General features: G+C 47.0%; 1 protein-coding gene across 1 annotated transcript; it reads left to right on the forward strand.

Annotated features, from left to right (window-relative positions):
• The first annotated feature begins 5,900 nt into the window (after positions 1-5,900).
• On the forward strand, positions 5,901-7,733 carry LOC122743306 (poly(A) polymerase alpha-like). Its single transcript, XM_043988167.1, has one exon. It carries the CDS (start codon positions 6,246-6,248, stop codon positions 7,731-7,733), a length of 1,488 nt encoding a protein of 495 aa, XP_043844102.1. The 5' UTR covers positions 5,901-6,245.
• The last annotated feature ends 8,065 nt before the right edge of the window (positions 7,734-15,798 follow it).

Consider the following 15,798-nt stretch of genomic DNA (forward strand, 5'->3'; position numbering starts at 1 on the left):
TAACCTGGCATTACAGAGCCTCAATTATTGGGGTGATCCCTTCGATGGTGTCTTTAGACAATGGATACTGTGGAATGGATGGAGGTGGTCCATCTTTAACTTTAACAGTAGCAGGCATAGCAGATTTAAGGGGCCCCACTTCAGTAGAGGATGAAGCCCATAGGGACTCAGGAATGTCAGAGAGGATCTTGGACCTATCCACCATTGCGCCTTGAGTTTCTGCAATCAAAATTGGTAATAAATAAATAGTATCCTCTGGCAATTGCAGAGAGACAGCCCAATCTGGAACACAGATATGGTTGCTGTAAGTTTGCAAAGGAGATCACAATCCAATAGATTTACGGGGCATCGGGCATAAATAAAAATGAATATTCTACTGTTAAAGGCCCCATAGATACCATGCAAGGGTTTAATTCTGCCACTCTTTGAGCTTTACCTGAATCTTCTATCACATTTAGAGACCCAATAGCATTGCATCCAGGGTCTGGTTTAGTCATCAAGACTGATTTAGAGGCTCCTGTATCTAATAAGCAATGATAATATCTTTCCCTAATTTTGAGCATCACATGGGGTTCATTACTCTGGGGAGGAAAATGGATTGGTATAAGAGGGTTAATATATTCAGGGTCTGGAAAAATAAAACTTTCATTTTCTTTTGTTCATTCCTCCTCTGTACACCATCATTCCTGTGTCTCCCTCTGAGGGATTCTAGAGTTGCCATGATTCTGATTCTGTCCTTCTGTACCTCCCTGATAAGGTCTAAGATTATTCTGATTCTGTTTGCAATAAGGCCTGTAATTGCCTTGGTTGTTTCCTCTCTGGTAAAAGTTTCCATGATTATTCCTATTTCCCCTGAAAAAATCTTTAAGACTCTCAATCACTGCATGCCTAAGTTCCAGCTTTCTAATTCTACATTCTCTCAACAAGTGTCCTTGTTTTTCACAGTATTGACACACTTTAGGGGTTTAGTACTGACTTTTAAATGCCTGGCCTGAAAGCTCTAGTGCTAGAATGCTTCTGTAGGTATGCTTTGCAACATCCTGCATAGGGGGCTTCTGCTGACCTGATTTTAAAGACTGGTCAAAATCTTTTTCTGAACTCAGGTGATTTCTAGCTGAGGGAGTGTCCCTCTAAGCACATGGCCCACTATGGCTACAATCTTTTCTCTCTTTCCAGAGTTTTATGAGGAAATGCCATGCTATAATATTAATAATGGAGAGAAGAAAAATTACAATCACTAGAGCTATTATTATACTACCATAGTAAGGCTCAAATTTAGTCAAAATGTTCCCAGTAATATTAAGCATGTACTCAGTGGATTTGAGGTGAGACATTATGAGGTCCCAGAACACCCCCAATGAAAAAAGGCAAGAGATAAAAAAAATATTCAATCATAGTGCAGTTTAAGATGGACTGGCTTTTCTCTGACCAGCAAAATAAATGCTGAGGCTTGAGAGGCCGTTGAAATTAAGGGAAGGGAAGCAGTGGGTTTTTTTAAAAGATTTACCAGGTTAGTAACTCCTAATGGCTTTTTCTAAGATTTACCAGGTTAGTATATCCTGGCGGGCTCACCATCTGTAAAACTATAGCTGGCTTGTCATCTGTAAGCTATTAGCTGATTTGCCAATCTGTAAACTCCTGGGTGGAGCTTCCAATCTGTAAGGGGGGGTCATAAAAGATCCCCCCAGGTTCATTAAGCCTTGTATGGGCCAATCTGTAAGGGCATGCCCCCTCTCCAACTGCTTCTCCCAGACTGATAAGAAAAAGCCTCTTTTCAATAAAAACAAAAACCAGGGTTTATTGATGTGAATAAATGTAGAAATAAGGACAAAGAAAAACAGGATATGTGACCTGTAAAATTCTCCCACCAGACTGAGCTGCTCTGCTCTTAACTTTATCTATCTCATGTCCATCTCTCACCTGCCACTATGAACTCTTGGTCTCTCCCCTTCTGTGGATGTGGTCAGCCACTGCTGCCTGCACTCTCTAGCTTGCTGCTTGCCCTGTAGCCACTGCCTGTGCTTCCTCTTGTGTCCTCCTTCTCTGTCGCTCTCCTCTCTACCTGGTTGCTCACCTCTCCTCTACTGTGCCCCTTCACTACTCTTAAAAAACCCTTCTCTCTCAGAAACCTCTGGCTGACCACCCACTCACCCCAAGTGAATTCGTTGGCACCTCTAGGGGCCATGCCCAAGACTGACTGGGGCATGGAGCCCCCGTGCAGTGTGCGCCCAGAGCTCTGGGGTTTCCATGCATATTCCCCTGGCTGGGCGGAGGAAGCTGGGGCATGGTGCCCAAGGCTTGTGTGCAGGAGGGAGGGATGTGGAGCCGTGCAGGGCACCCTCGAGGCTTTCTAATTTTAACCTCTTACACCAGGCTCTGTATGCTTTCCTAGAACCATAGGGATGTCAGATAACTAACTGGGATCATCCTCTGACACTGCATTTCCCACTATCATAGAAACCAACCTGGCCATTGCTCCTCTGCCACCACCTCCCTCTTTTTCAGTCTTTTAGAACTGGGCATTTCTGCCATAGCACCACTCCCCCTCATTCTAGGATGGCTGTTACTATGCTGCCAGTGACATCACTCCAAGAGGAAAAAATATGCTACTGACAGCATCTTTCTGATTTATTAGAACCTCCTGAGCATCTCTCTCTTTCATTTCTCAGCAGTAAGCTCTTGGATCCTCTGACTCTTGGTCCTTTCATATGGGGTCCTCCTATGTGGTATGAGGTTCGTCTACTGAACTTCATTGTCTGGGTCTTGAACCTTGTAGGAGTGTCCACAGCACTGATGTCTGGATGTTCCTCCTCTGTGATGTTTGAACCTGTGGCAGTAGTGGGAGGAGTCACTGGGAGGTGTGCAGGGAGATGGTTGTACTACAGGAAGGGTTGGAAGGGTCAGGAACAGCTCTTCAACATCATTGTTTCTTCCAGGGATTGGCTTGGTCATAGCCCAACCTCTGATACAATGTGGATCTAGTCTCTACTTGGACACCCCCCAGTGATGGTTGAACTCACTGCCGTGCAAGTAGCCTCTTTGGCTTTCAGAGTCCTCCAGTCTATTCCTTGTAGCCTTTACTAGCTGCTCCCAGTTTTCCTGGGTCCCCTATTAGAAGGGTGAATCTTCTGATACTTCACAGCCCTTTACAGATTTAAGTTCACCCTCAAGTCCCTATCCTTGTTATCTGGTCTCCACTAACTTACCTTTACTTCCTTGTTTCTAATTTAATTCAACTACACTTAGGCACCTACTATTTATAAAGCTTAAGAGTTACAGGGGCAACTAGGAGGTGCAGTGGATAGAGCACCGTCCCTGGATTCAGGAGGACATGAGTTCAAATCTGGGCTCAGACCCTTGACACTTACTAGCAGTGTGACCATGGGCAAGTCACTTAACCCCAATTGCCTCACAAAAAAGTTACAAATATGAGTTCAGATAGAAATATAATCCCTGATCTCAATATAACATGTGGTAAATTCTTGGCTTGGCCATTTGGGACATCTTCCAGACACTTTCCAACCTATCAACACCTTTCCTAAGCTGGCAGCCAGAATTCAGCACGCTATCCCAGCTTTGGTCTGACAAGTACAGGACAGACAGTTCTACTGCCTTCTTTAATCTAGACACTTCCCACTTTAAACACAACCTTCCTGACACCTTTTCCTCCTTTGGCTTCTTTGTCCTAAGGAAGGCAGCACACTATAGGGGCCAGAATGCCAGACCAGGAAGACCCAGGTTAAAATCCAAACTAAGGCTCTTATTGACAGTGTTAGCCAGGGAAAAGTCACCCAATCCTCTGTGCTTCATTTTCCTCATCTGCAAAATGAGGAGGTTGGGTTCAGTGACTCTAAGGATCCGATTCCAAGTCTACAACTATGATCCTAGAACACCATTATATCCTGTTCCTCATGCTTCTCTTCTTGGTCATTGTGGGTCAAATTTATTATATCTACTCTTCCCTTCTTCCTCCTACATCCTAAGTGTGCCCTTTGTCCTCAGGCCCTGCTTATCTCTTCATATCTCGGTAACTCCCATAGCTTCAATTTTCAACTCTACATAAATTACTCCTAAATCTGCACTAGAGTAAAGAATTTTAGAGGTGGAAGGGACTCATGAGATCATCTACTTTGGCCCTCTCATGTGGCAGTGTAAGAAATGAGGGTTCTCTAAAGGCAATATGACTCATTTGAGTATGGTCACCCTGGAAGTGGCAGAGCCAGAACCATGATAAAACCAAAGACACCTATAACGATTCCAAATGAGTGATGCTTGCATTGTGCCATGATCGTTCCCTGTCTAGCACCAACCTCTACATTGGGCTCTGGTGTCATCTCTCCAATGGCATGCTAGACATCACCACTCAGCTAATCTAATAGCACCTCAGCTTGATGTTTTTCTCAAGCTGCATTAGCTTTTTTGTTAGGGTTGTTGTTGTTTGCGGGGCAATAGGGATTAAGTGACTTACCCAAGGTCACACAGCTACTAAGTGTCAAGTGTCTGAGGCAGGATTTGAACTCAGGTACTCCTGAATCCAGGGCCGGTGCTTTATCCACCGTGAGACCTACCTGCCCCCTGCATTTGCTTTTACAGCGACCTTTTGCATCAGAACCTTAACTCTCCTTTCCCTGGACACTTTCAAGTCTGGTTTTGGTCTAGGGTGCAATCTGACTATGTTCAGTGTCCCGCTCTTTAGTAAACCATATTCTCCAGATCAAACAGAATACTGATGCTAATTTACCATGAAAGAATCATAGATTTGGATCTGGAAGAGACCTCACAGGCTATCAAATTCAAGCCCTATATTTTACAGACAAGGAAGGTAAGACCAAAAGAGGTTAAGTGACTTGCCCAGGATCATACAGTTATCCTTAACTATGCTGAGATGGGATTTGAATCCAGGTCTCCCTCACTACAAGATCAGTATTCGATTGATTATATCATGATGTCTTTGTAGTTTTTTATGCATGGAGTTGGGTCACACTGACTTAGACTAATCCAAGGCAGCTAAGGCTTAAGAATGGTAGAGCAATTTTATCCCAACAATGAAAACTGACCACTATATCTGATGGGAATAATTTTACTTGGTTATTGGAGGACACTGAATTTAGTTAAACAATACAAAGAGAAAGAGCATTCAATTTAAAATCAGGAGATCTGGGTTATACATTTGACTCTTTCACTAACTAGATTTCATCTTAGGCAAGTCACTTCCTATCTCTCAGCCCCAGTTTCCATTTCTCAATAAAAGGAGATGGTGTGGATAACTTGACTTCTCTCTAGGGTCCCACCAAATTATAACATTCTATGAAGTAACATCATATCATCACCGAGTACTTTCTTGGAAGGACACATGTTTGAGTCTTCCAGGCTTCCATTTACTCTTCTATATGACATGCCCAAAATACAAGGCTCACAATTGCATGGGCCACGATGGGAATCATCCTTACCACAAAACTGCTTGTTATGGGGTTAAAAGGTCCCATGGACTGCAGATTCCTGCTTATAATTCCATATATTCTGAGGGAAAAGAGTGGAAGATGGCAGGGAATGGTGCCATAGGATTTAGAGAAAAGCACACCAGTCTTCTAGAACCTGTGCCCATTCATACAAGAACCTAAAAAAGCTTTCCTCTAGTGACCTTGCAAATTGCAAGTTGCAAATGCCAGTATTTTCATTCATGACAATAATCTATATCTGCCAACTTGATCTGCTGTCTACTAATGCTACAAAGGAAAATGAAGAGTGCAAGACCAGACAAGACTGAAAAGAGATTTAGACTTATTTGGTGAATGTCCCCTACTAGGCAAATCAGCACTTTCTCTGAAGTCCAGTTTACAATATGAAGACAGAACTACTGGCAGTCATGTGTTAGCCACAGTAGCATGAAAAATTTCAAAGGATTGAAGCTACGGGAAGAAGTCGAAGATTTACGGGCTGTTGAGGAGGCCTTTGTGCCACTGATCAAGCTCCGTTTTGACGGTATAGAGATTGATCTTGTGTTTGCCAGATTAGCGCTGCCGACGATTCCTGAAGATCTGGACCTAAGCCCGGACGCTCTGCTCGCAAACTTAGACATTAGATGCATAAGAAGTCTTAATGGTTGCAGAGTGACCGACGAAATTTTACATCAAGTGCCAAACGTTGACAACTTCAGGTTAACTCTGAGAGCTATCAAACTTTGGGCCAAATGCCATGGCATCTATTCCAATATATTCGGTTTCCTCGGGGGTGTTTCCTGGGCGATGCTGGTCGCGAGGATTTGCCAGCTTTATCCAAATGCAACCGCATCGACTCTTGTCCATAAGTTTTTCTTCGTATTTTCTAGATGGGAATGGCCAACACCGGTGCTATTGAAACGGCCCAAAGCATGCCATCTGAATCTGCCTGTGTGGGACCCAAGGGTAAACCCCAGGGACAGGCACCATCTTATGCCTATCATTACACCAGCATACCCAGAACAGAATTCTACGTGCAATGTGTCCGTCTCTACACAGATGGTCATGGCCGAGGCGTTCAGAGAAGGTCTTGCTATCGCAGATGAAATTGTGCTGGGTAAGGCAGAGTGGTCCAAACTTTTTGAAGCTCCCAACTTCTTTCACAAGTACAAGCATTATGTCGTACTTCTCGCAAGTGCACCCACGGAAAAGCACCGACTGGAATGGGTGGGCTTGGTGGAATCAAAAATCCGACTCCTCGTTGGAAGTTTGGAGAAGAATGAAGCCATCAGACTGGCTCGAGTGAATCCTCAGTCATTTCCAGCACCCAAGGAAAATCCTGGCCACGAAGGCTTTCGTACCATGTGGGTGATTGGGTTAGAGTTTCAAAAGCCAGAAAACTCTGGCATCCTCAGTGTTGACCTGACATATGACATTCAGTCTTTCACAGAGGCAGTTTACAGGCAAGCAGAAAGCAGCAAGGTGCTTGAGAAGGATATGAAAATTGTTGCGATGCATGTGAAAAGAAGGCAACTGCATCAGCTCCTACCTGATACGGCGCTGCCCAAAAAGAAAAGGCGTGCACCAGAAGAAGTTCGATGGACAGCTCTGCACGACGGCAGCCTCGCCTCGCCCGAGGATGGCGACTACAGCATGTCCGGGCCTGCTCCAACCAGTGCCACGAAGACCAGTCCACGGAACAGTTGGGGCAGCTCTCGGGGCACAAACAGTCCTGCCCCGGCTCTAACAGCCCCATCTGGGACCAACATCAGGGCGACTGAGCTTTCCCTGCCACGAGGACGAGGACGCGCCGGTGAAAGCGCAAGGGCTACTGGAAGTGAAAGCGTTCCTCAAACGGCCTCGGGGACTGCCCCTTCTCCAGCACCACAGACTAGGCTCTCCAGACTTGGTTCCTCAACGCGCCCGGGAAAGCAGCCACCAAGACCTTCCGGAAACGCCGCAAGCGAAGGACCTACTCCTAGAGCTGGAGTCAAAAGGACGGCTTCACCTCAGAAGCAAGAGCCTCGCAAGAAAACCAAAACGGAAGAGCAGCGTGAGGCGAGGCAAGATGCCAGCTCTCTCGGTCTGAGGGCACAGGCTCAACGGCAAACCAAGGGACAACTCGACGCAGAAACAAGTACAGCTCCATCGGAGACTCTTAGGACAGCGGCCCCTCTCTTGGCTCTCTTGGATACTCGGGAAAGCCCCGGCACAGACCTTTCCGATGTGCCTGCTCTCCCGGCAAATCCTATTCGTCTCTTCAAGCACTCCATCAGACTGAGACTGAAGCGGTAGAAACCACCTGGGCGGGCCACAAGGAGACCAAAAGGGGGGGGGGGGAGGAAAGTCTCCCGCCAGAAAAAGAGACGCTTCTCTCGGAAGACGAGGCAGAAAGGGGACCTCAAGGCGAACAGACAGTCTGGCAGGTGCCTGCGAGGAGATGTCGAAGAGAACTTCAAGGCCACCAAGTCCAGCTAGCCCAAGCGCGGCCAAGGTTAAAGCGAGTTGGGACGGCACTGGCTTCCCTAGCCAACGACCCAAAGTGGGAGGCTGCTGCCCTTGTCCAACGTGCGACGTATGAAACGGGAGTGGGGGTGGGGGTGGGGTGGGGGTGAAATGTTAAGGGGAAATATGTGGAGGCGTTCCGGGAAGATTGTACACCTCTTGGTCCTCAACCAATGAGTCCAAGAGGCGAGGGACCTTTGCCGTAGGAGTCGGCGCAAAGCACACCAGTCTTCTAGACTGCGTGCCCATTCTTGCAAGAATCTATCTAATAAAGCCTTCCTCTATTCACCCAATTGCAAACGCCAGTATTTTCCTTTCTGACAATAAAGCAATATCTGCCAACTCGACCTGTTGTCTTCTCGTGCTAAAAAGGGGAATTGAGAGTGCAAGACCAGACATGTCTGAAAAGAGATTTAGGTTTCTTTGGTGAACGTCCCTTCCTAGGCTAATCAGCACTGGCTCTGAAGTCCAGGGTACCATGTACTACTATCAGTCATGTGTTAGCCACACTCGCATGAATGATTAAAAAGGATTGCTGCCTCCAAAAGAGAAGAACAAAAGAAGAAGAAGGGGTTGGGGGGGGGGTGGGCGGCGGGGAGGAAGATCAATTTGCATCCGTAGTTAACCTCGGATTCCATTTCTGTTGGATGCATGACTTGGAAAAGGCCCAATACAAACTGGCAGGAGAATTCCTTATGATGATGAAGGATGCACTTTTGTGCGTCTTTGTGAGAAAGCAGAACTAATCTTAGATCTCGAGCTTGATGCATTTTCCCTTTTTTCTGAGTTTTGATATAGTGGGAAATGGTGGTACGGGTTGGGGTTGGGGTTCTTGGGAATTCCTCTTTAAAGAATTACACCCTCTTGCACACAAAACTTAGTTAGAACAAGGTGATAGTTTATTTAGGAGCAAGGGAAGGGAAGGGTGGGGGGAGGGAAACCATGAAAGAAATCCTTGGACTTTTCATGGGGAGATTTGGCATAAAGCACATGGCTCAGAGGTACCAAATCTCCTCGAACAGGAGACCGGAAGGTACTTTTATAGAGGACTGATGGGGGTGGACCATCTGCCCATGAAAAGTTCCTTTAGTGAGAGAGGACCATCCCCCACTGGTGGTAGCTGGGGGAATTGGGTGAGCAGTGGAGGACCATCCCCCACTGGTAGTGACTAAAGGAATTGGGTGAGGGGTGGCTACGGATCCCTCTTCAGGACACAAAGGCCGAAGCCACACCCAAACTTATCTCCCCAGGATAAGGGAGACCGGAATGAAGGGTAGGAATCCCAAGCTAGCTCAGTCCGATTTGGTTCCTCTAGGCCTTATCGGTCCTCTGGTTTAGTTTCTCAAGGAGAAGATTCCTCGGTGTGCCCCAGAGAAATTCTGGGGTGCTCTGCGCCCCATGACATTCCCCACTTCTCTATATATAAGGAAAGGGGACGAAGATTCTTCTGAAACTGCTTCATGCTGACCGGGGGTCGAAGAAATCACGGCGCAAGGGAGGGGGAGGGGAGAGAAGTGGAGAAGGCCTGGAGTGCGTGGAGTTGTGTGGGGCCCAGAGAGTCCAGAGGCAACACATAGGCACAGTGTCACGAATCCTTGAGCCTAGACGGAACAGACTTAAACAAAAAATTAAAACTGACCAGAGCAAAAGGAAAAGGGACTTTATCAGATCAGGAGTCAAGTGGGACCTTTTTGCAGGACAGGGTGTGGCCTGCTTTACAGGAGGGAGTTCAAGCCTAATTCTGTGATAGGCAGTGTCTGTCTACATTAAGGGTCCTTTTATCCCATCCCCACTTTGTGCCTTGATTGTATGCTAGGACCTGAACCAGAGAGTAAGACAGAGGTCGCCCCAAAACCATTCCTAGGCTTGCCTCCTATATCCAGCTTGGCCATAGGCCTGACACGATGCTGGTCAGGAGAGCAAGCTGCAGAGCCCTGGATTTTTGCTAAGCCGATCTCTCGGGTGCTGCCCTGGGGACAAAGAGGTAGGAGAGCTGACCTCACCTTCGTGCGGCGTCCCCCACTTCTGTGTTCCGGTTTACTGCAGCTGCCAGAATCTCGGCCAGCCAGAGTTCTGCTGGTAGCAGATGTGGTGATGGCTGCTGCTATTATATGAGCTTGGTCTATGGAGCGGGCACGAGCCATCTTTTCTCTCTCTTTGGCTACTGCAAGGTCCCTGTTATTAAAAATCTTAAAAGCAATGTCAAGGAGTTGTGAGGATGGGATCCGGGGACTCCAGTCTAACTTCTGGAGCTCTCTCCTAATGTCAGGAGCAGACTGGCTGATAAAATGAATATTGAGGACAGTAATTCCTACATCTCTTTGGGGGTCTAGGTTAGTATATTTCTTCAGAGAGTCTGCTAAGCGGCTCATGAAGACAGCAGGATTTTCATCAGACCCCTGTGTTATCTCCCTCACCTTTCCATAATTGACTTGTTTCTTAACCCCCCTTCTCATTCCCTCAACTAGGCAGGTGACCATGTGATTTCTACGAGCCCTATCTTCCCTGTTATCATAGTTCCATCTCGGTTCTATGACCGGGACAGCTGTAAAACCAGGGACCCCAACCCAATTTCCAACCTGCGAGTGTTCATCCCCAACTTGTACAGCCAGGTCCCAAATCTGTTTTTTCTCATCAGGGGTACAACAGCTGGCAAGAATAATTTGCAAATCAGTCCAGGAAAGGTCAAACTCCAGTGTCACAGACTTAAAGCCATCTATGAACTTTGTGGGGTTCTCTGAGTAGCTCCCCAATTTCTCTTTAATCTGAGATAACCTGCTTATAGAAAAAGGGGCACGCCTTAATGTTGTGCCCTTCCCAATGGGAAATTCCCTTAATGGAAGCAGGGAAGTAGTGGGAGACACTGGTAAAGACCTGGGTTGAGGAGATAGCTCAGGTGGAGACAGAGGATTGGGCGCAGGGCCCAGTGGGGGAGGGGTGACAGCCTTTGGCTGTGGAGTAGGTGGGGGAGGGGAAACAGTCTTTGGCTGCAGCATGGGTGGAGATGGGGAAAGGGAGATAGCCGTAGGTAACTGCAGATTAGGTAAAGCAGATGGGGTCGGCTGAATGGAAAAAACAGGAGAAATGGGAACATATTGGAGTTCCCCCCGATTGTAAAAGGGATAGAGCAGGATAGAAGGAGACTGATATCCACTCCCCGTGTGGCACAGGGAATTGGTTCTGAGATCAGCCAGTGGGCAAGGAGAGGTCTCAGTCATAGAGTGATATGACTGTGGTTGACCCATAGGTACGGAAGCAGGCGGAGAAGGAGTGGAATGAGAAACAGGTAGGGAATGAGTTTGAGGAGGAGGGGAGGCTGAGGTCTCAGAGTAGGTGCCCGAAGAGTTAGCGAATTGCTTGGGCTTGTGGTGATTCTCAACCGGCAAGGGGACCTCATCCTTTCCCTTTGACTTCTGGCTCAAACTCATAAAAGCCGATATGTATGGAATCTCTGTCCATCTCCCTTCACGCTTGCAAAACTTGTCCAATTGCAAGATGGTATTATAATTAAGGGTGCCGTGTACAGGCCAATTTCCTTCACTTCCTAGAGGATAATGTGGCCATAAATTGTTACAAAAATGTATCATACATCTCTTTCTTAGGTTTTTAAGTTCCAGTCTAGTCCAATCTCTTAGAATGCACCCCAGAGGTGAATTTTTCGGAACACTCCCTTTCTGTCCCATAACTACTGTCTAAGGAGAATAGTCTGACCCAAGAGCAGAGAGCTGGTAAGGGATAGACCCATAAATGTTCTTACCCAGAAACGTGTAGTCTGAGGGTCCTAGCGTGGTTCGGACATCTAGGAGTCCCAGGCTGCTCTCTGCTGTCGTACAGACGCCAACCGTCTCTACCTCTCTGTGACTCAAACGGGAGGTTGAGTCCGGTGGGAGAGGGAGAAGAGAAACCCAGAAGGTAGGGCCTTACCTCCAGGTTTTGTGCCAAGTGTGGTCCAGACGTCTGTTTGAGCTTTCAGCGAGGGAGGGAGACTCAGGCTGCCCTCCACTGTCGCGTGCGAAAGCTAACCCTCTCTCTACCTCTCTGTGACTCAAACGGGAGGTTGAGTCAGGCGGAAGAGGGAGAAAGGAAACCCAGAAGGGAGGTTCCCACCCCCCAGTTTTGTGTGCTAAGAGGAAAGAGGAAAATCCCACGTCCCTACAACGTTCGGGCGCCAGATGATATAGTGGGAAATGGTGGTACGGGTTGGGGTTGGGGTTCTTGGGAATTCCTCTTTAAAGAATTACACCCTCTTGCACACAAAACTTAGTTAGAACAAGGTGATAGTTTATTTAGGAGCAAGGGAAGGGAAGGGTGGGGGGAGGGAAACCATGAAAGAAATCCTTGGACTTTTCATGGGGAGATTTGGCATAAAGCACATGGCTCAGAGGTACCAAATCTCCTCGAACAGGAGACCGGAAGGTACTTTTATAGAGGACTGATGGGGGTGGACCATCTGCCCATGAAAAGTTCCTTTAGTGAGAGAGGACCATCCCCCACTGGTGGTAGCTGGGGGAATTGGGTGAGCAGTGGAGGACCATCCCCCACTGGTAGTGACTAAAGGAATTGGGTGAGGGGTGGCTACGGATCCCTCTTCAGGACACAAAGGCCGAAGCCACACCCAAACTTATCTCCCCAGGATAAGGGAGACCAGAATGAAGGGTAGGAATCCCAAGCTAGCTCAGTCCGATTTGGTTCCTCTAAGCCTTATCGGTCCTCTGGTTTAGTTTCTCAAGAAGAAGATTCCTCGGTGTGCCCCAGAGAAATTCTGGGGTGCTCTGCGCCCCATGACAGTTTCTTCATCATTCTCTAAATTGCCTCGCGTTCTGCAGTGGTCAGACTAGTGTCCTTGAGGCAAATGGTAAGGGTCCGTCTGGTTCACTCCCACTGAAGTAGCCATGAAATGTTAAGCCTGGGGCTAGGGGACATAGGAAAAGAATAATCGGGAAATCGTTGGTTTGGCATGGGGCATGCTTAAGAAGTAGTATAGTAGGGGTGGTGGGGGGGGGGGGCTGGTGGTGGGGGTGGTGGGGGTGTTCTTTCTCAAGCGTTACAGCGCATACGACTGACTCAGTGATCAAAGGAGCAAATATTTTGTCCTTGGAGGTAACGAAGCTCCATTCTTCTCCTTTGCCTTCAATCTTTTCTCTTTGCGAACAGCTTTTGTTCATTTTTCGGTTTGCGTGCATACAATAGGAATAGTTCCATCCACAATTCTGGGCAGTAGGGACTTCCGGCCTGACTGAGGCAAAGCACCCTGTGGCCAGGAGGCATAAAGCAGCCATATTGGGCTTACATGCTTCAGACTTTGGGGGTGACTACAGGGTGCCCTGTCAACACGGTGCCTGCATTTCCATCTCTCGGCAGGGCCATTTGATCACTAGCATCGAGAGTTCTGCGGGGTCGAGGTGAGAAGGGAGAACATTTGAGGTTCGGGGAGCAGCGAGAGCAGATGCAAGAAGTTGGGAGATGCAGGGTCATCTCCAAAGAATAGGCAGTAGCAAAATCTAGGTGGATCCTAGAGGAGAGAGAGGCAGGAAAGTATAAGAAAACTTGAACATTTGAGGTTCGGGGAGCAGCGAGAGCAGATGCAAGAAGTTGGGAGATGCAGGGTCATCTCCAAAGAATAGGCAGTAGCAAAATCTAGGTGGATCCTAGAGGAGAGAGAGGCAGGAAAGTATAAGAAAACTGGGAAGGTGGGAAGAGCCAGGAGGGGAGGGTCTTGGGGAAGAGCCATTGGAGCATTTTCTCCTTTGATGCTGGAGGTTAAGAGGCAGTGCGGGGTGTCTATTGATTTGGGGCAATGACACGGTCAGACTGGGGGTTTCAAGAGGGCATTTGGGGGCCTACTTCTTGGAGATGGCAGGAAAAACCCTCAAGAGATCACCAGGTCCATTTCTCCGTAGTGGGCAAGGGAGGGAGCAACCTACCGATTTGTTCAATGAGACAGTAGCGGCCTAGAGCGTCCAAATGATTTGTTGAAGGTGATCTTTGTGGACGTTTAGGCTGCAGAACCGAGAAGCCAGGGCTGCCAACCCCGATTCAAGATTAGTGAGCAAGGTCTGCTCTGTGCCCTTCTCCCTGGATTGCCCCTCCCTCTAATTGGAATCCCCCTGAGTTCGCACCTCCAGGAGGGCTTATCTCCCTGTGACGCAGGGAGGAGTTCCAGAGCTGAAGGGGCGGGTACTCAGCTCATCTCCATAAAAGGATCGTCCTGGCTGCACCTAGGTGGTGCAGTGGAGAAAGGCCCAGCCCTGGATTCAGGAGGACCTGAGCTCAAAAGCGGCCTCAGACCCTTGACACTTACCAGCTGTGGGACCCTGGGCCACTCACCGAATCCTCATTGCCCCGCAAAATATTAAAATACAATAAAGTGATATGAAATAAAAATTCCAATAAATGAATCAATAAACAATCCAAATGCGAATTTTTATAATGGCAAAATGTATGGTACCTACTTTGCTGGGCTTTTGTGAAGAAGATTCTCTGTCAAGCTTAAGGTACTATGTAGAGGTTGTGATGAATAGGGAAATCCTGGAGAGACCTACATGAGCTGAAGCAGAGTGAAATGTATTGTATACAAAATAACAGCAATAGTGGGGGATGATCTGCTGGGAAGCATGTGGTTGTTTTCAGCAAGACAATGATCCAATGTAACCCTGACGGACTTATGAAAATTGCAGCCCATCTGCAGAGAAAGAACTGATAGTATCTGAAAACATATGGAAACACATTAAAAAAATTTTTTTTCATTTCCTCTTTGCCAATTCCTTAATCTGACGTTTTGGGTTTTTTGACTGTTTTCTCTCACAACTAGCTAATATGGACATTTTTCTATGACAACTCATGTATAACTTATTTTGAATTGATTGAATTCTTGTGGGTGGGGGACGGGAATGGAGGGGGGAAGAGAAGTTGGAACACAAAGTTTTAAAAAAATTGATGTTAAAATTTTGTTTTTACAGATATTTTGGAAAATAAAATTCTATTTTGAATACAAAAGAGTATTACTGGCATCAAAAATTAAAAGGATGAATATTAAATGAAAAGTGTGAAAAGATTAAATCAAAGCAATTATTAGAGGTACTTTGCCTAATTATACAATTTAAGTGAAAGGAAAGAATACTTACAAAAATATAAACTGTCTAGATTCATAGAAACGAAATAAAATATCTGTGGCAGAGCCAATATGGCAGAGGAAAGCCTGTGACTCTCCCACACTCCTTACAAATCTGTCCACATACCTCCAAATATGATGCCATAAGACAACTCCTAGAGCAGCATAACCCACAAAGGAATGAAGTGAGACTATTTTCCAACCACAGATGGTATAGTTAGGTGACTGGGATCATCTGCTGCTCAGAGTGAGAGAGGAGCTCAGTGAGTGTTGTAGATCCAACCCCAGACAGGCTGTACCTCCAGAGCCTTGGAATCTTCAGCTGCTTTTGAAACTTGGATCATGGACTGGTGAGGGTGTTCAGTGGTTGGCCCGGGGGAAATAGCTGTGGTCTCTGCTGGAGCTAAGGCAAAGTGCCCATATTCTGAACCAGTAAGCAGACTCTAGTGGCAGCAACCCAATGGGGGAAGGGCACAAGCTTTCGACCATAGAGAATCAGATTTCGATCAGATTTCTGCTTTTGTGTTAGAGAGAAAGCATGCCATGATTACTTACAGGTCAGGCAGGCTGAGAATAAGCCTAATTGTACTACCTGGGACTCCCTCTAGCTTGGGTGAGTGCATCCTGGAAGCAGTGCTACACCTTCAGAAGGAATTAAAAGCCAATAAGTGGGTGGTCAATATAAGCAGGCAGAGAAAGCAGCAGACCATTGAAAGCTTCTTTGGTGGCAAGGTAGATCAAAAT

The sequence above is a fragment of the Dromiciops gliroides genome, chromosome 2 (genome assembly GCF_019393635.1).
Source record: "Dromiciops gliroides isolate mDroGli1 chromosome 2, mDroGli1.pri, whole genome shotgun sequence".
NCBI classification, from domain to species: Eukaryota; Metazoa; Chordata; class Mammalia; order Microbiotheria; family Microbiotheriidae; genus Dromiciops; species Dromiciops gliroides.

Coding starts and splice junctions, on each gene's coding strand:
- LOC122743306 (XM_043988167.1), top strand. CDS start 6,246: ATGCTGGTCGCGAGGATTTGCCAGCTTTATCCAAATGCAACCGCATCG.